This window comes from Platalea leucorodia (genome assembly GCF_965183815.1).
Source record: "Platalea leucorodia genome assembly, chromosome: 3".
NCBI lineage: Eukaryota > Metazoa > Chordata > Aves > Pelecaniformes > Threskiornithidae > Platalea > Platalea leucorodia.
This window is the reverse complement of record NC_138825.1, coordinates 117,055,625-117,076,949: the sequence shown is the minus strand read 5'-3', so window position 1 is coordinate 117,076,949 and position 21,325 is coordinate 117,055,625. Positions and strand designations below refer to the sequence as shown.

At 41.1% G+C, this 21,325-nt stretch overlaps 1 protein-coding gene across 2 annotated transcripts; it reads left to right on the top strand.

Moving 5' to 3' along the window:
• The first annotated feature begins 7,429 nt into the window (after positions 1-7,429).
• On the top strand, positions 7,430-21,313 carry LAPTM4A (lysosomal protein transmembrane 4 alpha). Of its 2 annotated transcripts, none has more exons than XM_082306382.1 (7): positions 7,430-7,625; positions 14,608-14,728; positions 16,925-17,001; positions 17,092-17,214; positions 18,400-18,495; positions 19,872-19,970; positions 20,505-21,313. In XM_082306382.1, the coding sequence occupies exons 1-7, from the start codon at positions 7,527-7,529 to the stop codon at positions 20,577-20,579; spliced, it is 690 nt and encodes a 229-aa protein (XP_082162508.1). In that variant the 5' UTR covers positions 7,430-7,526; the 3' UTR covers positions 20,580-21,313. The 2 variants fall into 2 exon arrangements, with proteins under 2 accessions (XP_082162508.1, XP_082162509.1); XM_082306383.1 differs by lacking the exon at positions 7,430-7,625 and adding an exon at positions 8,761-9,088.
• Positions 21,314-21,325: the final 12 nt, after the last annotated feature.

Here is a 21,325-nt window from a genome sequence, read left to right as displayed (position 1 = left end):
AAGAAGAAGAATGAAGAGATGATAGATAGCTAAAGAGAAGCTCACAAGATTACTAGACTCCAGATTTCTTCCGCTTTTTTCTCTATATCTGCTTGCAAACTTTTTGATGTCTGTGTAATTATGTTTTATTTCAACATGTTACAGTATTTCCAGTGTTCATTGTTTTTACAATAAAAAATCAAAACTTTTGCCCAAAGCCCAGCACTCATGAGCAGTTTTATTTAATTAGTTTGTATGTGTGTGAGTAACAGCGTGTGTTTTTGGCTAAAACCATTTCATTTTCAAGGTTTTTTGAGGTACTATAAACGTTTTTTAAGAGATTTCCTTCATCTGAACCCTTTTATGTTTAGGAAATCCTCATTACATTTTTCTGTTGTTGAGATAAAAGAACAATCAAGAGCTGTAACACTGACAAGTTGACTGCGGTGCTGATGACAAGCAGCAGCAAATTATATTACCCGTTTTTTCTGTCAAATTCATCAGTACCACTCTTACTGACATCAGCGGTATCAGGAGAGCTGTATTTTTCATCTGGCTCCACCATTTCACAGATGGAAAGTCATCCCTGTAATACAGATGGGCTCAGTAGTTTATAGCAGCACCTGATTTAATATCACATTCTAATGTGGGCAAAGAAAATATACTCCTACAACTAAATACTGTTGATCGTAGGCTTTCCTAAATAACTGCAAAGCTCTCTTCAGGGCAAATTTGGTGGCAGTGTACTGTTTGTGTGATTCACCTGCTGTATCAGTACCATTGCTGCGAGTAGTTAGGAAGGGTATGTTGGGTACCGTTCGGTTGATACGGCTGTGGCAGTGCCGGCTGTGCTGCATCCCCCAGCGCTGCTGCTCCAGGGGCTCCCAGGGATGGGAAAGCGTGCTGAGGGGCTGGTTCCTCAGTCAAAGCACTGAGTTTAAAAAAAACAACCAAACCAAAACACAAAGCACACAGCAGCTGCTGTTAACTTCCATTCTTTCACTTCCTAGTCCTCAGAGGCTGAAAAACCATCGCTCAGCTTAGCAAACGGTCTTTGCAGATGGCCAGCGCCTTTGAAAAGCAGACCTTTGAGCGCCTTATGAAATTCCCCTTCCTTTCATCACTTCATGTTCAGGCTACTCCATGGTTTGTATGCTTTTAAGACATGTCTCCCCTTCTCTTCTGTGATAATTAATTAACTGTTCTGCGCACATCATCAGCCTGCTATGCTGCTTCTGGCACCGAGAGTGTTAAATGAACGTGGTTGATGTGATCGTTCTCCTAGTCTCCTAGCTGGAGAGTAGCATTAAGTCCTCAGACAGGAGATTCAACATCCCTCCAACAGGTTGTAGCATTGCTTGTGGTACAGCTGAATGTTTTTATTCTCTGTATAACTTATCCCTTAGAAGGGTAAATCTAGAGTAGCCTCTCTTTGGTCATTCATCAACCCAGTGGAGTCTAATTGCCAGTTCATGGGCCAGATCCAGCTGGCTCCCCCTGCCTTTTCCCTAAGCAATTTATTAGTTGCTTGAGTGGCACATGCCTTGGGAACAGCCAAAAGCCTGCAGATGGCCCAGCAGCTGGAAACCAAGCCTCTGGTGCAGCCGCGGCGTGGGAGGTGGGATGAAGTGTGGCTGGGAAAGCATCTATGATCTGCTTAGGAGCAAGCAATTCCTTGTTACAGCAGCAGCTGTAATGATGAAATACACTGCTTTAAGTTTCAACTTTCTCTTAAACTCAGCCTGCTCTATTTTTATAACGATGCTCTCTTTCTTGTGGGAAGCCTTCTGAAGGTGGAAGAGTGGCTATATCCCTAATAATAGGGCATATCCGTAAGCGATGGGTCCGTGAGTATCTCGGGCACTAAGATGTGGTTGATGCTGTAACTGATGAACTCCTGACCTACAAAGCTGTGTTTACTCACAGGCAGACTGCTGGGTGCAGATGCAGAAACTGAAGCTTTGCTTCACACTCAAACCGTGGTGTAACACCGTCAGGGTTAAGTGGGGCAACAGCAGAGAGGAATTGGACCTGCTGTTCCATAATTATCTGTAATTGATAGTTGTAATTATCTATAATTGTCAAGGTTCCACCCAATCTGCAGATCAGTGGCACAGCTGACATATCATCATGAGCCGAGTATCAGGTAGACATGCTAATTGCTTGGCAGAACATAATTTATTTGCTATGCTAACAACACAGGCCTGCTCCGTAATGCTGAAAATGCTCTAAGGGTGGCTGGCTCCTTGTGAGGAGAGAGGGGTTTTAAGTCATGGGCTACAAAGATCAGATATAGGAAATCTTGTCCTTCTGCAATCGTACTGAACCAGACCCAGGGGTCTTTTCAAGGCAAACTGAACTTCCCGGTACGCGCCATCCCTGATATTTAGCTCTGCAGATGTTCTCATCTGGAAAGGAAGCATCCTCCTGTACTGAAAGGACACTGTAATGCATTGGTCCCAGAAACAAACTCCCTGGGCCTTCCTGGGAAAAAGCCACTGTAAAAATAACTGACCCTTGAACCATCCTATCAAGAGACTACTAGAAACTTGGTAAACTTTAGTTCATCAAATTTTGGCTTCTGTATCTGTACATGGATATAGGAAAATAGTACATTATTTTCCTTTGGTGGTGGTGGTGGTTCCGAGTACTCCAAGTTATAGAGATGCATGATTAATTACTTAATCAAGCACTTTTGGCAGCATCAGCTGCCTGCCACTCTGTTCCTCCTGGAAATCTCTGCTAACATCCCAAGCTGCAAACCCATTCAAAGAGAAAAGAAATAACAACTACCAGAAGGCAACTCTTCCTGCTTCCCCGAGTGGGTAGCGTTCAGGTCCTCAGGCTCCTCCCGCTCACCCTGCCAAGATTCATGGAGAGGCAAGTCCAGGCCGAGGGCTGGAAGGGGGAGATTGCCAGTTAGGCGCAGGACGTTTCCCGTTTCCAGCACTCACTCTTAGTCATGTGAAAGTACTGAGACATCCGAACTTGCAAGTACCATTTTAGATGGAGGAAAATGCTGTACGTTATTTTTAGCCATTTTTATAGCTCCTCAGCTGTATGAAGGTTGATATAAATGAACCACAGCTCTTAGTTTAGCAGAGTTTGATTCTGCAAATGAATACAAGAATTTTTATTCAGCGCTTGATATTCAGAAAACCTGAGCGTACAGCAAGTAACCCAGAAATGCAGTCTTCTGCTAATAGAAGTTTTACGTCATGCTGTCATATTTTAACTGCTTTTCTAACCCTGACTATCTGATCCATCTGTTACAAGTTAAAAGGTTTGGAACTGAGTTAAATTGACCCTTGCTGGTAAAAGATAATTCATATTGTTAACAGCAATCAGCTAGAACAAAAAGTACAGAAGCTTGGAACATTACATTAGGCATCTCAAAGTGATGCTGATTAATTCAATAAACAAAAGTAAAATCCAATAACCACAAAACTCATCGTGATACATTCTTATTACTTTCTTATCTGTTTCACAAGAAACCACTGAATCTCTGAATTAGCTTGTTTTCTTCTAGCAGAATCCAACTTGGAGAAAAAGGCTGGTAAAATTTGTTAATGCTGACTTCAGGATATCTGGGATTTCTCTGTGTGAGTCACCAACAGGAAAGTTTCCCTCTTGACTAATTTATTTTAGGTTTTTTTCCCCTCATTGATATGTTAATGCTTTGCTTTTACTCCAGTACATTTTTTTAAGGAAGCAAAAAGCCAATCCATGCTCTCAGCCCAGATATTTTTCACATCTTCTGCACCAGTTCTATTGATTTTTCTAAATTCTGTTGAAGGGATCCAGTGTTATATACTGCACAATCTATGTAAAGACCTTAGTTTCTCTGGGATGTTGAAAAACCTTGCTTTATTGTTTTTAATTTAAAAATGGTTGTTCCGTGTGGAAAATAACCAAGTCTGACAAGCAAAGTCACCTTTCCTCTTTTTTTTTTTTTTTTTTTATTTTATAATGTAGAGTAGCAGACACACGCATAAAGTAAAGTTATAGGAAAAAAAAAATCACATAAGTAGCTTGTTACTGCCCTCATAGTCAAGCGCCTTCCATTTGGGATGGAAGAGCTTCAACGTGTCCTGCACTGCACCGCACCTTTTACTCCTTGGCAAAGAAGCCACTGGAGAGGAGACTTGTTTGATGTTCCTATTGCTTTCACTACACTTTGTGGTGTTTGTCAAATCAGCTCATCTCACTGTGCCTCAGTTTCCCCAACCCCAAACAGGACAACATTTTCATTATAAAGTGATATGAACTCTGCCCGTGGAGGCTACGTACGATTATCAGCTGTAGGTTTCCTCTCTCACACGCACACACACAGAGCAAACGCTGAAGCAGAATAGCACCTCATCTTTCATAAACAACCTGGCAATAGTTCAGCTCACGCAGAGGAGAAGCAATGATTACAGCCTAAGTCTAAATCAACATCTTCTAGCCAAGCATAGACTGAGCAATGGCACAAAAGGGAGAGCCTGTGGAATTACAAAGATCAGCATAAAACAGTGCTGTATTCTTTTGACATCTTGCAGGTGTTGAACTTAATTTTTTGAAGAAGCTGAAGGAGAATGCAACTTGGCCTCTTATTTACATGATCCTAGCTGTTCTGCTGTCACATGTGTTTTTATATTATTTTCAAATATGATTATTCAAAAATAATAATTTGTGTTTGGTAAAACATTGCCATGCCCTCTCAAGACAGAAGTTCAAATATCCTGTCTAGACACAAGTTTTGAAAGACCTAACTAGTTTGGCTAATGAGGAACACCATGATACCAAAACTCCTTCCCTCCCTGCCTGCTGAGAGGGAAGGAGTTAAGTGTCATGCTGGTAAAGGAATCTGAATCATTCTTTTGCAGCTGCTTCTAACTTGCAGATATACGTAGGGCTTTCTGCTCTTACTGTTGTGGAAGTGGACGATTTGCTCCCGCAGTGTCAAGGTCTTTTTGCTATTTAGGAAAAGCTTATCACCAGTACTCTCTGTCTCTCTGAGGTTTTGCTCTGGCTGCCATGACTCTAAGCAGAGCCCTTCAGAATTTTTCATATATTTAGCCTCACAAATCCTCTCTGAACTAGCAAAAAGGAGAGAATTAAGGCTGAGAGAAAATGAAGTGTCTTGCCTGAGGTCATCTGGGCTGCTTGTGGCATGGAAGAACTGGAACCCTTCACAGAGGGCAGGACTAAAATCATTAACCTATCCATCCTCTCTTCCCCCAAGTACAGGAAACAATGCAATCATTCTCAAAACACTCTTTAATCTTTTTTTTCTTTTCTTTTTTTTTTTTTTGAGGGGAGAAGAAAGTGGAGAGGTTTTTTATGCCCCCTCAGTAGTTCCACATCAGTCTATCCTGCTGTGGAAAGCTGCTTTGTGATGTTAAATGACATTCACATTATTCTTCCCAGTATCTTTGTTGTCTGCAGGGTGTAACAAGCAGCAAAGCTCAAGGGAATCGCATGAATTTTTCTTCTGAGCCTGGCTGACAAAAGATATGAACACTTAATTAAGACTTCTTTCATCTCATGAAAATAGCCCTGAAGATCTGAGCCTGACATGAGAGCTGCCAGTGATACTAGTGAAGGCAAAGTGTCCAACCACAACATCTTAGTTCGAACACTTGCCTTCACAAACCATTTGAATTGAGAATGGAATCTAGGTGTTTCCAAGGGGATGCCCTAACTCAAGCGAGAGGCTCCTGCCTTCTCTTCTGACTCACTCCAGTCCTGTGAATTCCTCTTTCACACAGGGACAGACAGACAGCAGCGAGAGCCTCTCTCAACTCCACAGGAACAACGTAATCAATTCAGGCATACATGCTGCAGAAACAGTTGGCTTAGGCTTCCCAACATGCCATCTGTGAGAAAAATGGTTTTTAAATGACTGATTACAACAAAATGCACATTCCTTTTCTATTTATTTCCATGCATGTATATTGATTAAAATTAGTCCAGTTTTGCTACACTGAATCAGTGTTGATAATTAAGCATCTGTGCACAGGGCTGAGAACATTAGGAGCACTAAAGAAACAAACAATAGTTTATAATAGGATCATTAGAGCAGTCTTAGCAGCACTTACAACATGTTTATTCAAAAATGAAATATGCCCTAAGGAAGAAAAACACCAATTATGGAACACAGGGGATTTAAAATAAAAAGGTCAGTTTTAAAGCCTTTAAGTAAATAATTTCAAACAACTCGGCAACAGCTCGTGTTTAGAAGTAGACTAAGTAGCTAAAACAATAAAATATGTTAATTGTGGGATCTGGAATACATCAAAAGGATGAGTATAGTCACCTTCATTACCTTCTCATCGTTCAGAGCGAAAAAACTCAGTATTAATACCGACATATGACATACATCTTGGTGTATATCTGCGCAGCAAATATTTATGGTTCTACGAGTGTCTCAAATTGGTTGTATACAGCCAAGGAAATACTTGCAGCTGCACCAGGGTTAAAATAAACTGTGTGCATATCTGTATCAACAGCTCAGGTCTGCAAAAAACATCGGCTGCCAGTGGGTGAGATGAAGTTTATAGGTCCGGCTCCATACGGGAACAGGAAATCTTCTGTCCAGATCTTGTGGTGGATCAACCTCTTATTACACACATATACAAAGGCAGCACTTGGATTCATACACATTATTTCTAATTAACACATATATCTGGCAGCACCTGCAATTTTCAGTGGGACTAATGAAGTAGCATTATTATCCACTCACAAACAGGGACTTTGACCCACAAAAGAGTAAAGCATCATTGTGGACTAAAATTCACCTCTGCTGTTTACCCTCCTATCACATATCCTCTTATAACATAACACACAATATTAATAATTTAATCAAAGGAATTAATGCAAAAGAATAGCAAAAGGGTTTAGGCAAATTAAACCCTCTACAGTACTGGCTGAATTTCAGTGAAAGCCGTGGGATGTTGGTAGTATCTCAAAGCAGGCCACTTTGAGCTCTGCTGAGGAGACACCTACTCCGGTTTTTCTTGGAAGGAAGGACTGAAGCTGGACAATACAGTTCTCCCCGTCAGGTCTTGGGTGCCTGTTTGGAAGCCGAGCACCGGCTCCTCGCCCCGGTTAACCTCCACCGACACTGCCTGGGAAAGCACGGCGAGCTGTGCCCCAGACGAGCACGGCCAGGGGCCTGCCCTGCCCCTCGGCAACCCACCATGCGGAGCGCCGCCAGCCCTCAGGCGGCTGTGGCGGGAGGACCGCGCTCCGCCCCAACATGGCGGGCGGAGGGGGCGGCGCTCACCTGAGCCCCGCCGCCGCAGGTGAACGACAGGGCGTCGCACTCGGCGGTGCTGCGATTGGCCCGCGGCGCCGCCAATCGCCTGTTGCCGCGGCAACGCGTACGCCCTCCCGCAGGCACACCCCCGCGCCTCCGCTGTCGGCGCCTGATTGGCCGGAGCGGCGGTGACGCGCGCGCGGGGGTTTTACGGCCCTGAGCCGGAGGAGAAGCGGCCGGAGAGGGCGGGCGGGCCTGCAGGCGGGAGGTCGGCGTCGCCGCTGCTGCCGCCGTCACCACCACCATGACGTTCAAGCGGAGCCGGGATCGCTTCTACAGTACCCGCTGCTGCGGCTGCTGCCACGTGCGGACCGGCACCATTATCCTGGGCACCTGGTACATGGTGAGAGCCTGGGGCGGGGGCGGCGATTGGGGCAGCGCGCATGCGTGGGAGCGCGGCTGTTGCCCGGCGGGGGGGGGCAGCGCGCATGCGCCGCGGGCGGGCGCGGCGGCGGCGGCGGCGGCGGCGGCGGCGGGGCTCCCGCTCTCCTCGCCCGGGGAGTCGTTCTCCTTCGGCAGTCGGCTGTCGTCGCGCCAGCCGTCGCGATCGTCCCCTGTGCCGCTGCGTGCGGGGGAAGCTGCGCGAGTCTCCGGAGTCAGGCGGCGTGGTCGGGCCCCGCTTCCTTCCCGGGGTCCGCTTCGGGCTTGCCAAAGCCAGCTGTCCCTGGGCGGCCTCCCGTTGTGTGGTTAGAAAAAGAAACCGAAGGGAGCGTTCAGGGCATTTTAACCTGGGTCTCCGAGGGGCTCTGTTACTGTTCCCATTCCTTTTCCTAGGTGGGAGGTGTAGGGTCTTCCATGTGTTTGAAACAGTACTGAGCGTGTCCTTGCTAAGAGAGGAGATGACGTCTGGGGAGACTGGAATTTGGGGTATGTTGAGAATAGGATGGTAAGATGTGGTTCCCCTGAGCAGTGCGTAACCTCTGAGAGGAAGGTGAGGATTTCCCAAATGAAGATGGCTTCTGCTTGTTGAAGAGCTTTGTGGAAGGGGAAGTTCCCGGTTACTCGGTTCGCTCTGTTCTCAGCACGGTGGTTGAGGAGTGACAGAAACAGGCTTAGTTTCCAAAACGCTTCCTCTTTTCTGACTGGCGGGTGCTTCTTTGAGGGAGAGCTGTGGTGGTGAAGCTGAACTATTAAAGATGGTTTTGAACTAAAGTCGAAATGTGAAAACAGTATCGGCAAGTTAAGGCCTGGAGCCTTAACTTCCCTTAGTTCCCTTAAAGTGTCCCCTTTACTGAAGTCATTTTCTGTCTCTCCTTCCTCTTTCTCTCATGGGCAGTAAGGCTGTGAGGACAGCTTAAAAACATTGAATCATCGCTTTTCTGTTCTCCTGAAGCTGTAACCAAAGCTTGTATTCTCCTTCACCGGATTGTAAAAATAGAGAATGCTGAATTTTTATGCCTTGATGTGAAGGAGCCATGCATAGAAACTGCTTTTACAGGTATGGGGATGTAAACTCTCCAAACTTATGATTTATCTTCAGCAAGTGTGGGGAGGTCCTTTATTTTTTTTCTTGGCCCTTCCATTGTGGAGGCAAGCAATAAAATGGCAGAAGAGAAGAATGGAAGAAAAGGCAAGGCAGGGAGGTGGGAAGTGGAACAAAACTCTAGGAAAGGGATATTTTTTTCCTTTTTCAAAATGAAATTGGAAAAAATGTCCTGCTGTTGATTAAGTTCTGCTATTAGTTCATGTAAAATAGAAAAGTAAGGTCCATTGCAGTATTGAACATCAGACTCATTCTGGAAACCCGCAAAACTTCCAGAAGTTTTACCCTATGCTGATGGGAAGGAGATCAAGAATATGCTTCTGGTACGTCAATTAAAAGCATAAATTGTTAACAGTAAGGAGACACTCATCCTTGTTATGAAACCAATGCATCTTACTGCCTTTCCCACTGTCGTCTCCTGTTCGCAGGAGTATATGGATACCCAGGAGCCTGGAGGGGGCAGTGGGCCAGGATGTGTTTTCCCAGGCCACAGACCTGGTAGTAACTTCCAGCTTCTAACTTCTCTTGCTGTGATTCTGTTTCATCTTGTTGCCTGGATGCAGCACTTCCTTCCTTCTCAATCTGTGCAAATATCTGTGGTGCCTATGGATGGTGAAAAGCATGCTGGTCATCGTCGGGGCTGGTGGCTTCAGAGGTGGAGTCTGAGGCAACGTGTTCCTTAGATCTCGTGTAACTGCAACAGATTCAGGCTGCTAGAGAGGAAAAATACAGTTGAGTTCAGGGTAGCAGGGTGCATGCGAAGTACCTCGTAGCTGTTTTTCTGTAAACTGTATCCAACACTTTGTTAAGCTATGCATTGAAAATTTTTATCCGGTTCTTCCCAGCTGTCGGCTGGGAAAAGGTGATAACTCTTTTAAGTCTGACAGTTGTTAGCTGTTTGAGCTGAAATAAGGTCTTACCATGAAGTCTTAGGTGGTCTTGCCTAATGCTTTAAATCGGAATTCAACTATAATTCATATCTTTTGAAGGTAAAGTGCAATTTGGACAGTGAAAATTAAACTTACCTTTCTGCTGACAGACTTAAAAAAAAAAATTAAATGGCCTAGGGTACGTCAGGTTGTTTAGACATGTTAATTAATGCACCATTTAAGTATATCACTAACTTCAGTCTTTCAGACACTAGCTTGTGTTAAGTATTTCTAAAGCAATTTAATAATTGTGCTTGTAAGTTACAGTGGGACAAATAGTAATTTTCTATGTGGGGTGGGTTTTTTTGGTCATGGGGTTTTTGTGTGTGTGGGTTTTTTTTTTTTTTTGCGAGGGAGGTAGCTTTTTGGTGGGGGAGAATGCTTAGTTCAACAATAGCTTTGTGTTACTGAAAATCTTGATCAGCCTGTATTTACTGGATAGACTGTGTTCCTGTGCCGTGCAGTCCTGAAGGAATTTGATACCAAACATAAAATGGAGTCTCATAGCAACCTACTCCAGATGTTTAGTAAGATAAGAGTTTTGGCTGTGTAGTACATGTGCGTTATTCTTACATAACCATTTCTTCAGGCATTTTCCTATTCCTTGCTTATTTGTATACTCTTGGATCTTGCATCTAATTAACTTAGCTCCTCACTAAAGCAGTTATATCGCTGCCCGTGTGTACTTAGGCGAGTCTGGTGAGAACAAGGACATGATCTTCTAAAATGTCTGCTGTTGATGCTGTGTGATCAAACTGCGTCTTTTCAGCATGCTTCAGTCCGTACGCTGCTACCATTTCTGATAAAAGTATAAAACTGTATTTGCAAAAAGATGAGTTAAGAACATTCCTAGCAGACTCGTACTCGAGTTGAAGGACTAATATAGTTCGGTTTACCCTGCAACACCCACTGTTGTTCCATGCAGGAAGGAAAAAGAAACCTCCTAGTCCTACCCCCGTAATTGCAAACATGTGGCTTTGAAGTTTGTTTCTTCCTGTAAACTTTCTTACTAGGCAGAGCGCTTTCCAGAAACCGGAAGCGTGAACACTGCGCTGGCAAAAACCAGATCAGAGTTCAATAAACAGCCTAAAAGCAAGAGCATTGTGTTGGAGGGAGTGGCTGTTCCATTCTGGCAGCGGACTTCAGCAGCGGAGTCAAAATGATGCAATTGGTACTGGTTAGCAAGAGGGTGAGGAGGATCTCGGGCATCCTTTGTTCACGGAACAAGACTTCCAGAAATGGAGGAATGTAACTTGTCTCAATCTAACCTTGACAGTGCTAGGAGCTCTGAAGTACCCTATTTAAAATTATTCTTTCTCAGTTTTTATTATTTCAGTATAATAAAAACAAAACGAAAACCCCATCTTGGTTTGTTTCTTCAGGAACATATTTAAGGAAAAATACTGGAAAAGTGGGAGGAAGATGAGAAAGAAAGTGTAGTAGTGCAAAGCAATTTCCCTCTTCTTTCCCACTCGTAATAAGCAAATGATAAATAGGGATTCTTGTTTACGTCCAAGACTTTTAGTCACTCAGAGTGCTTGGGGAAACCTAGACTTCACGTTCAGGCCTCCAGAGAGGTGAAGCACTTCCATGACGAGGTATTAAATGTATACCATGGAGATAAAGCTCACTAATTAAAAAGCTAATGCTAGTTATAGCCCCACAGTCTTTTTGAGTTCTGATTATATGGGGAGCTAATATTTCTTTTACCAGTTTGCAATAAATGCTGACTTTCTACTTTAATACCAGCTATTGGATTTTTTAATTTTGATATAAGCTACACCAAACTTCCATTAAGTTGGAAGTTAACCACTGAGGTTATCAGTTACCCCAATTATAAGAGGACAATACAATTCTTAAACTACTACAAAACTAAATTAAGTTTTTTCATCTCAATGGGACTATCTTTTGAATAAGAATTAGAACATGCATTTTGTAATTTATTTTTTTATTATTATTTTTTGACTTCCTAACAAAAAAGACTAGGATGGGGACTGCTGGGATTTCTGAGGTGTTACCTCAGAACGGTGCACTATCCACTCAGTGCTGGCTTGTCAGGGTTGGTGGTTTTTTTTGGGGGGGGGGGGGGGGGGTGTAATCTTCAGATTGTGCTGTGTTTTTTCTGCATTCTTCTCCATGTAGACCATTTGTGAATATATATTTTATTTGCAGTGAGTATATTCTTTTAAGCTCTGACAATGCCTTGCAATCCAAACCATACTCTTGCTGCCAGTCATGTTGACTGACCAAATTGAAACAAGCCTTGTGGTCTTGCTGTTATCAGCCTTCTGTGAAAGAAGAATGGTAGTAGTTAAAATGCAGGCTCTGGCTTTGTGCTTAAAAGGATTCCTAATTTGGAATTGTTAACTCTTAATTGAAATCCATATGTTGAATATGATGAATTGCTCAGTGCTGTGATGTGATTCACAAATAGCAGTAATGGAGTACTGGAAACTCTGGGGTGTTAATTGGCAGAGTTTTGGGTTCGTTGTTTGGTTTTTTTAAGTCGGTGTTTTTATTCTGTCTCACTGGTCCTAATAGATTGGATTTTGAATTACTCTTTTAATTTCCTGTTTTCCTTGCATGCCATGTCAGGTGGAGAAAATGAAGCTTTAATACTCCGAACTGTGCTCAGTAACTAGTGAAATCACTAAGGACTTCTGTATGCTAAATTAGGATTGCGGATAGGATGAAAATAAAAAAAGTGACAGATACAGGATCACAGTCTCACAATTCCAAGGCATTCAAGTTCTTTAGTAATTCTGTATTAACTCAAGTACTGCTTGCTCTTTATCTTGAGGCAGATAGCCTATCATGGCAGAAACTCAGTATTGAAGTAATACTGTCTTCTGTCCTGAACTTTATCACTGTTTAAGTTAAAATTATGACTGTGTATAAACAATAAATGATTTAGCTATAATTGCACGTGTCTCTCTGTGTTTTATGAAGTAGTAATCAATGTTTCAACTGCCAGAGATCTGAACCTTGACGTAGGCTTTTTAAAACAAGTGTAGAGCAGGGAGTTCTTTTCCAAAGTATAGGTTGATGTCCCTGGCTCACTCACAGAGAGGAGGAACTAGAAGGCTTGAAAACAGATTGAGAGCAGAAAACCAGAGTAGAGAAGGATGAAACAGGAGTGGTGAGAGAATATAGTATTCTATACATTTGAACAATGGTGGAGCAAAGTAAAAGATTTAGACAAGTGGCAGATGAGCAACTTGACAGTTTGCCCTGTAGGAAGTGTCTTGCGAGGGGGAAAATATGCCCATTTCAAGGCTAAAGATATTGGTGGCTAAACTTAGTTCTTTACTTCCAGGTGTACCAGTTATTATATTTTACATTGCAAGGCATAAAATGGAGGATACAAGTGGCTGAAAGTAGCTGGAATTTCTAATAAGTTTGTATAATACATCATGACATGATAGTATTTCTACAAAACGATCAGCTTTGATTTCACTGAAGGGTTCTCTTTAGCAGAAAGTGTAAGCAAGCTTATCACCATGGCATCCCTGAACCCTAGGGGGAAAAAAAAAAGGAAAAAAACAAGCAACCAACCAACAAAACCCTTAAAAAGAAAAAAAGCCTGCAGGAACCATGTGTCTTAAAAGCTAGAAGTCCTTTTAAATGTTCAAAAGCTTTTTTTCCTTACTGAAAACTTCTGTAATAGTGGCAAGTCTATGCACAATTACTGTCATTGACGACTCCTGGAACCAGGCCAGTAAAAGAAGAAATACCTGGCAAATATTCTTAAGTTGTGAGAAACTGCAAACCAGTTTGTTCTTTTTCTTTTGAGGCTAACTGTAAAAGATCCTGCCAGTGGTGGTGACCGTACTGAATACTGATTGGAAAAACGACTGCAGCTTGAAAATACCATCGTGATTTCTTTTTTTTTTGGTTATGTTACGCAACCTTTCTTTGGCATGTCTCTCCAGATATTAGTAACAGAAACTATGCCCCTGTAAATCTTGAATAGATTATAAATGCTGTGAAGGCAATTCTGCAGAGGCTTAAGCTACTTCTGGCTCTTTGAGCACTTACTGTCACTGAAAGCGTTTCTGGTGTGTACTAAAATGGGGAAACAGAAGTAGTCTTCAGTGGCAGTGTAAGTGAGGGGAAGGACTGGTCAGCACATAGCCAGTGCTGAATGCTTACAAATGTCGGGGTTCCATCTTTGTGTGAGATTTCTTTAACTTTACCTGTGTTTGTGTAGCCTTTCTGATGAGGACTGAGGATGTTTTAATAAATGATCTAGGAAGCAGAGAGAGCTGGTTCTCCCCTGCTTGTATGAAAATTGTAGTACGTGAGAAATGAAGAAGCAAACTACATTTGAGGATTAGAGCTGTAGTGGAAGTTTTCCCTCATACTCAGTGTTTACTGTGCGATTTACTGTTGTACTGCTTGCCCCCCCAGCCCTATTTGAAAGAGTAGGGTGCAGTACCTTTATTTGTGCATTAAATTAACTCTGCCTTTCAATTTGTTGTAGAAAGCAGAAACTCTTTCCAAATGTTCCTCATTGTGTCTGTTGTTGTACCTTTTCCTTCCTAGTCCCTTTTAATTGTTTCCAGTTTTCCAGTTCACAAATCTGTGCATTCATCATGCAGCATCAGTTTAATTATGTCATTTGAATCCTTACAAACCCTATCCATCCTCTTAATTTGCAAAGTTATTCAGGTGTGATTCGTTAAAACTAGCAAGTATCCAGTGCTCTTCTGTCTTTTTTGGTAGTGGCTTAACTAAATCAGCTTGAAATTTAATCATAAGTTGGGTGGTTTGTTTTTTTGGTTTTTTTTTTCTTCCACATATAGGCAAAGGGAAGAGTTTATTTCTAACTGAAATAAGACTTATTAGTGTGTCCTTAAAAAGATCATAGCTGTTGCAGTGTAAATAACCTTTAGGTAACTGATCTTTCTCAGGTGGTGAACTTGCTGATGGGCATCTTGTTGACAGTAGAAGTGACTCATCCAAATATAGTGCCAACTGTTGATATCCAGTATGAAGTCATCGGAAATTACTATGCTTCTGAGAGAATGGCCGGTAGGTGTATAGCTCTGCTGTTTGATGAGAAAATAAAGCATGCAGTGTCATGATGTATTTACCTTAACACTAGTGTGTAATATATGCATGCAGCTTTTAAATATGGTTGTCTTGTTTTCTGAATTTCTCTAATTATTCTGGGATTGAGGTCTTCTACAAGAATTAAAAAAAAAAAAACTTACACGGGATATTATTTTTATTTCATATTACTCCTAAGTATCTTAAACGGTAAGATTTCTAAAGACTTCTAGGCCTTCTAATGCTTTGAGTGTTGGATTATGTGTGGAACATCTCTAATTCACTTTCTGCATAAACGTGTCAGTAAAATAAAAAGCAGAAAACTTTTTAAAGATTTTTATTTTTATTTTTTGGTGATCCTCATAGATTTAAGGAAGGAGCTTACAGCTATTGCATAGGAGCTTACTAAGAGGAAAACCATGCCATTTTTCTAAGAACAGTGGAAGAATTGGGGTGCCAAGTACTTGAGTGAAACCAAAGTATTTATCTAAAAAGTTTGACATGAAACAGAAGAGAGCATCATGAGCAGAATTAACCTACTTCCACTCTGTTGTTACAGATGAAGTGTGTGATGTGTACAAGTGTAATCAGTGTCAAACTTTTGCCTGTAATGACCAAGTTGCTTAACTGTATTACGACATGTACACTTGAGTGTGTGCTTTGATTTTCTTGTTTTTAAATGTGCAGAAATATGTTGAGTGTGGCACTTCTAATGTGTCTCGTCCAAGTTCGTTGTATTACCCTAAAATTTAGGGAGGGTCAGATCCAGCCTGGAGCGAAGATAAATAGTGCAGCACAAATCTGGATTTTTGAGAGTTCTGGTTTACAGTCTTCATATTAGTTGTTTGTGACCTGAGTTCAGGATCTGTCAGTTCTGACCTGTGACTGTAACTCAGCCTTGTTAGTAATGAAGTGAGAGCGGGAACAAGGACCGAATACTTCATGAAGCCAAAATATTAAGTAAAATTACAGCAGATATCTGTAAAATGTTACATGTTTTGTAACAAATGTTGGTGTACTTGGTAGCCTTAAGCTTATATGACTGAGAGGTGCTTCTGAAGGTGCTTTCTCCGCTCCTTAGTGTAAAATGGCTACCGCATGCTTTTGACTTAAAGATTCTTGTTTCCCATGTTGGAATACAAGCTAGAGGTTTTGGTGTGCATGAAGGGATATTACAGTTTTGATTGTGCGTGTGGATATTGCGAGTAACAGATCCTCAGAAGAAAACCACACTTGTTGGTTATTGCTGAGTACTTAGGGCTTTCTGATCAACGCCATGCATTTCAGACATGGGAGGACCTCCTTCTTGATGCCATCTGTGTATGTAGATATTATTATCTTGTACTGAATTGGGTACATAAGTGCTTCTACAGTGTATCTCTTCAGATCAGTTGCAGACTAGAAAGTTGTGATTCTCAGATCATCTGTTTCAAGCTTGAGAACCACAACAGTTTGGCTTCAGTATTGCTAAAAACATTAGCTTACCACATCTATAGACTCTCAAGCTGGTTTCTTTCTCTGTGTTTAAAGATGTAAACAGTGCTTGCTGTAGGAGAACAAGTATAATCTAACTCGTGGAAAGCAGCTGTGCTTCTGTCATCAGTAATTGTGATGCACAAGGAGAATCTTTTTCTATCATTCAGTTTCCATGAGTGTCCTGGATTCTTCTACCACTTGGCTTCTGTTCAGCTGCCTTTTCTTATAAATAACGGGATACCTTCCACGCAGCGATTTCCTGTTTTCTGTAGTGTTACTGAAGGAGCAGTGCTGCTCTCGCTGCCAATGACCGAATGCCATAATCAAAACTTTTTAAAGTGTAAAGGTTGATACTTTCCAGTTGTAAAGTTAATCACCCACATACTTTTAGCACTGACATATATTGCAAATCAGCATCATTATGTTGCATTACTATCAAACTATGTCAGGCTTCTAATTGGTGTGTCTGAGCTTTATTCAGGCTTTTGATTAATGCAGAGGGATTTTTCCAAATGCCTGCTGGTTTTCTTGAACCAGGTCTTTTTCCATTAGGAGAGGTCAAGTTACTCAATTCTGCTGCTGCACAGATGAAACAGTTGAGTGAGAACAGATCATAGTAATGGATGGAGCTTGTGTACCTGTCAGCTGCAGTGTGACAACTTCAGGAAATGACTGATGCTTATTGTTTTTCTTTTAATGCAGAAAATGCCTGCGTTCTATTTGCTATCTCCCTCCTCATGTTCACAATCAGTGCAATGATGGTGTACGGTGCAATTGCTGTAAGTATACTTATAGTACATGGTTTTAAACTTGCTACTTGAATTTTTAATGAAATACCTTACAGGCTGCTGCTTTTTTTCCCTTCTTAGCATCGTGTAGGCTGGCTGATCCCATTTTTCTGTTACCAACTGTTTGACTTTGTGCTCAGTTGTCTGGTTGCCATCAGTTCTCTAACCTACTTGCCCAGAATCAAGGATTACCTGGATCAGTTGGTAAGTGTTTGTTCAGCTGAAGCTGATATTTTACATTTGAAATTAAGCTTTGGTTTAATTGGGTAAATGACTGAGCTATAGTTACCTTCCTGTGTATATGAAAGAGGCATTCAGGCTGCAGCAGCCATAGGGGATGACTGCTAGGGTGGTTATGAGAGTGAGAGCTTATCAGAGGTGGAAGGGCCAAAGGTGTCGTTGCTTCCCTAAAAGGGAAGCCAGGGAGAGTAAAGAAAGAATTGTGAGCGGAGTTGTTGGTTTAAACTGTCTCTGCTACATTTGCATTTGAAACAAACATGTTCCTAACCCTTTAAGCGATGTGGTTCTGTGGCAGGTTTGCTACTGCAGATGAAAAATGTGTTGACCCTTATTTGGTGAGGGAGGGGAAGAAGAGTATAGGTAAGGATTCATATGATGTAGGGTCCTACAGCATTATGGGATGGAATCTAAGATTCTGAGGGTTCCTTTTTACCTTCTGTATGACTCTTTCATTTTGCAACAATACCTTCTAAGGAAACCGTAATGGAGTTGTCATTAACACTGCCTTGGTTTTAACTGCAAGAAGACTCAATGGATCGAATACACTGTCAGTTAACAGTGATCACAAGCTCCTTCTGGCTGGTGTTTAGATCTGTTCAAGTAGATGTTTAAAAAAAATCCTTTTAAAACAGAGATAAAGAATCGGATTGGTGTTAGAGAGAGGCTTTGTTACTGTGGTCAGGGAAAGAGACGAGTCTGAAATTTGCAGAAGCTCTTTGTTCTGGCTCTTCTGAAGTTTGGGAGGCAATTTTTTTCCTTTCTACTCTGCACACATGTACGTTACTGGTTGGACTGACAGGAGGTAATTAATACTAAGTCATTAGAGTTACCAAGTAGAGGACCATAAGTACAAAATCTATGTTAGCATGAGATTGAGGAAGTGACTAGGAACATATACAGAAGCCTTGTACTGTCCAGGTAGTGACCTGTTCTTGCAGGACAGAGGCAGGATAAATACTGTGCTTTGTGGGAGGATAAAGAAGAAACTAGTGAGAAATGGAACTTTTTGCTGTTTCTGGGGGAGTAGTTTATGCAAGAGTTTTTCTTCATTTGGTGTGACATTCGGATGTCCTCCTGTCATATTTGTGACTGTGCAGGGTTTGTACTTATCTCCTCCCTTTCTCTCCCTTCCCTATTTTTTTTAACTAGCCGGATTTCCCTTACAAAGATGATCTCCTTGCCTTGGACTCCAGCTGTCTCTTGTTTATTGTTCTGGTGTGCTTTGCTTTATTTATCATCTTAAAGGTAAGTTAAAACTTCAGCATATGTCTGTTTCACGAGTTACTATGTTAAGATGCTATCAATCTGAGTTAATTCTCAATGCTGAATTAAGAACTCAGCTGACTTCTTAATGCTGAGTTAAAAACTTTTGAGCAGAATTGTTAGGATGTTCAATTACGATATGACTTAAGTCTTATATTTTGTGTATTGGTGTCTTCAGCTAACTTGTTTGTATGCAGTGGGGCATGTTTATGCAGCTCTGCCCTTCCTGAGTAGGAAGCAGGAATGCACAAGGACTTCAAATACCACCTTTTTGCATATGTAGAGATAAATTTAATATTTGTAATTAAGCCTGTAGTGAAACAATATTGAGTTACTGCATACAAGTTTTCTAAACAAAACTTTTAACATCTCTTACTGTGCCTAATAAACCATGGTGCATGTTTTGGAAGGAGGAAATGCACAGGTTAATTCAGAGCTGCATCTTTCTTCCTACTGAAGGGTGATACTACCAGTTATTTTCTTTTTGATGATCTAAATACAGAGGCATTCATTTGAATTACAAAAACTTGTGCAGACAAAGCATTTTAGAGAAATGAGTTGATAATATATATTGGCCATGACAATATTCCTTTATTGCATTCAGATTGAATTTAAAAGGAGAAAAAAAAATGAGGTAATGAAAAAGTATTTTACTAATTTTCTATACTTTGTCCAAGAGGAAGGAATGACTGGCGGGAGTGGAAGCCTAATACAGTAGATGATATTTTTGTATTGATTGGGAAATTTGGTACTTTGTGTATAACCTTGGCTAACTTGCCAATGAAAAATTCAGAGAGATTAATGTTATACAGATTAATAATAAAAAAAAATCTAATCCTCATCAGAGCATGATAGTACGTCTTTCTACAGCAGTTATTGTTGACTTAAAGTCCAGGCTACTTCGCTCTACCATCTTCTCCTTGCCACCCCAGTTGTGCAAAGGAGAGGGCACGAACACTCTGATAGCTGCACAAATACCAGGGGTGAGTGGGATTGTGCTGTTGGCATCTCCTCCTCCTCCTGGCAAGTTTGGACTGAGATCCACAGAAGCATAAGCCAGCTGGGAATTAATTTGATTAGCACTGCTGAGGCAGATAGAGAGATTAGTTGAATGGATCTGTGAACACTTTTGCTAAAACCTGTGTGGTTCATCCTCTCTGAGTCACTGTGGTAGCAAAGCTAAATGGGGAACAACGTAAGTATGTGGCTAAATCTGTGAAATAGCAATGTTTCCTCAGATATGTATCACCGAAGTTGATTTATGCTCCTTTTTGTCATATGAATGTAATCCAGCATCTGATTTCTGAATTGGCTAATGCATATGAGGTCTTTAAAAAGAGAAATCTCTCTTCTTTCAGGCATATCTAATTAACTGTGTATGGAACTGCTATAAATATATCAGCAACAGAAATTTGCCAGAGATAGCTGTGTACCCTGCTTTTGAAGCTCCTCCACAGGTAAAACCTCTCTTTGAGGTAAAAGGAACCAGCATTGTTTAATTTTGAAGTAGACAACCACCATATCCATATATGTTTACAAGCTTTCTAACAAAGACTGCTAAGATTAAAAAAATTAATGCAGCTAATGTTACAGTGGGTTATTTCTTAGTTACATTCTTATAGTGCATAAAATAGGTTTTGTAGAGAAAAGTCTTTAAATGTTTTTCTTGTAGTAGAGTGAAGCTTTCTGATTGCACCAGTCAAAACCTTCCTTGCCGCTTTGCAAAAGCAAGCAGCAAGGCAGTGGGGTGGAATCAGTGACCTGGGGTTAGGTTCAGCAGAGCAGTAAACTACTGTTGCGCCTTCTTTCGCTTCCTCACTAACTTACTAGAAACAGCAGTAAGTTCTTAAAAACATTTGCCTGCAACAGAGGATTAAGTTGCTGATGACGCATGTATGTTCTTGTTCTGGGTTTGTGTTTTTTGTGTGGGTTTTTTTTTTTTTTATTCCTAAGCCTTCTGCATTAATCTCTTCAAAATGTCTTCTTTTTAGTATGTTCTGCCAACCTATGAAATGGCAGTGAAGATGCCTGAGAAGGAACCTCCACCTCCCTACATACCTGCCTGAAGCAATTTTTATGTTAATTAACATCTGTACCAGCTTCCTGGGGGTTTTGTCTTTTTAATCTTGCAAAACTGCTTAAGTAATAGAAATATTCAGGGCTTTAGGAGCAAACTGTTCTGTTTAAAATATGTTTGATATAAACTTACTAAGCAAAACACATCTGGGAATGATTTTGTTTGCTTTAATTTTTGTTCTCCTTAATGCTCTTAAACATTTTATTGCCTTAGGGCCTTATACTGCAAGAACTTACGCATGTGACTAACTTGTGGCTTTTAATAATACCAACTGAGCCAATCTATGATTGAAGTTAGCTACAATTATAAGTGTCTGCAGGATCGTGCCCTTAATTTATATTAATTTTTTTGTAAAGTAGTTCATAAAGACAATCTGATCGTGCAGCAAAATGACAGTTTGCCTTTATCCATTTTTTGGAGGGGGAGGGGGTTTGAATGTGGTATATACATGACTTTTTTTACTTTGCACTTTTCTCCTATGTTATCTTACCTTATTGTGGGGTTTTTTTGGTTATCCTACGTCTTGAAACATCGTATTTTCCAGGAAGAAGTCAGGGTGGCACAGGAGCTGTATTACAATGTGCTGCGAATGCAAAAAAAAAAAAAAAAAAAAAAAAACCAAAACAAAAAAAACTGTGGAAGATGGTTGCATGCTTCTAATCTTATATGTATTTTCTTCTTTGTGATAAATGATACTTAAATAAATCTTTTACGAAATGTTTACCAGTAGCCTTG

Excerpts from the sequence above, each read along its gene's own strand:
- LAPTM4A (XM_082306382.1), top strand. The coding sequence starts at position 7,527 with ATGACGTTCAAGCGGAGCCGGGATCGCTTCTACAGTACCCGCTGCTGC. Across the intron at positions 14,729-16,924 it reads TGCTTCTGAGAGAATGGCCG|AAAATGCCTGCGTTCTATTT; the intron begins GTAGGTGTATAG and ends CTTTTAATGCAG. Across the intron at positions 17,002-17,091 it reads TGGTGTACGGTGCAATTGCT|CATCGTGTAGGCTGGCTGAT; the intron begins GTAAGTATACTT and ends TTCCCTTCTTAG.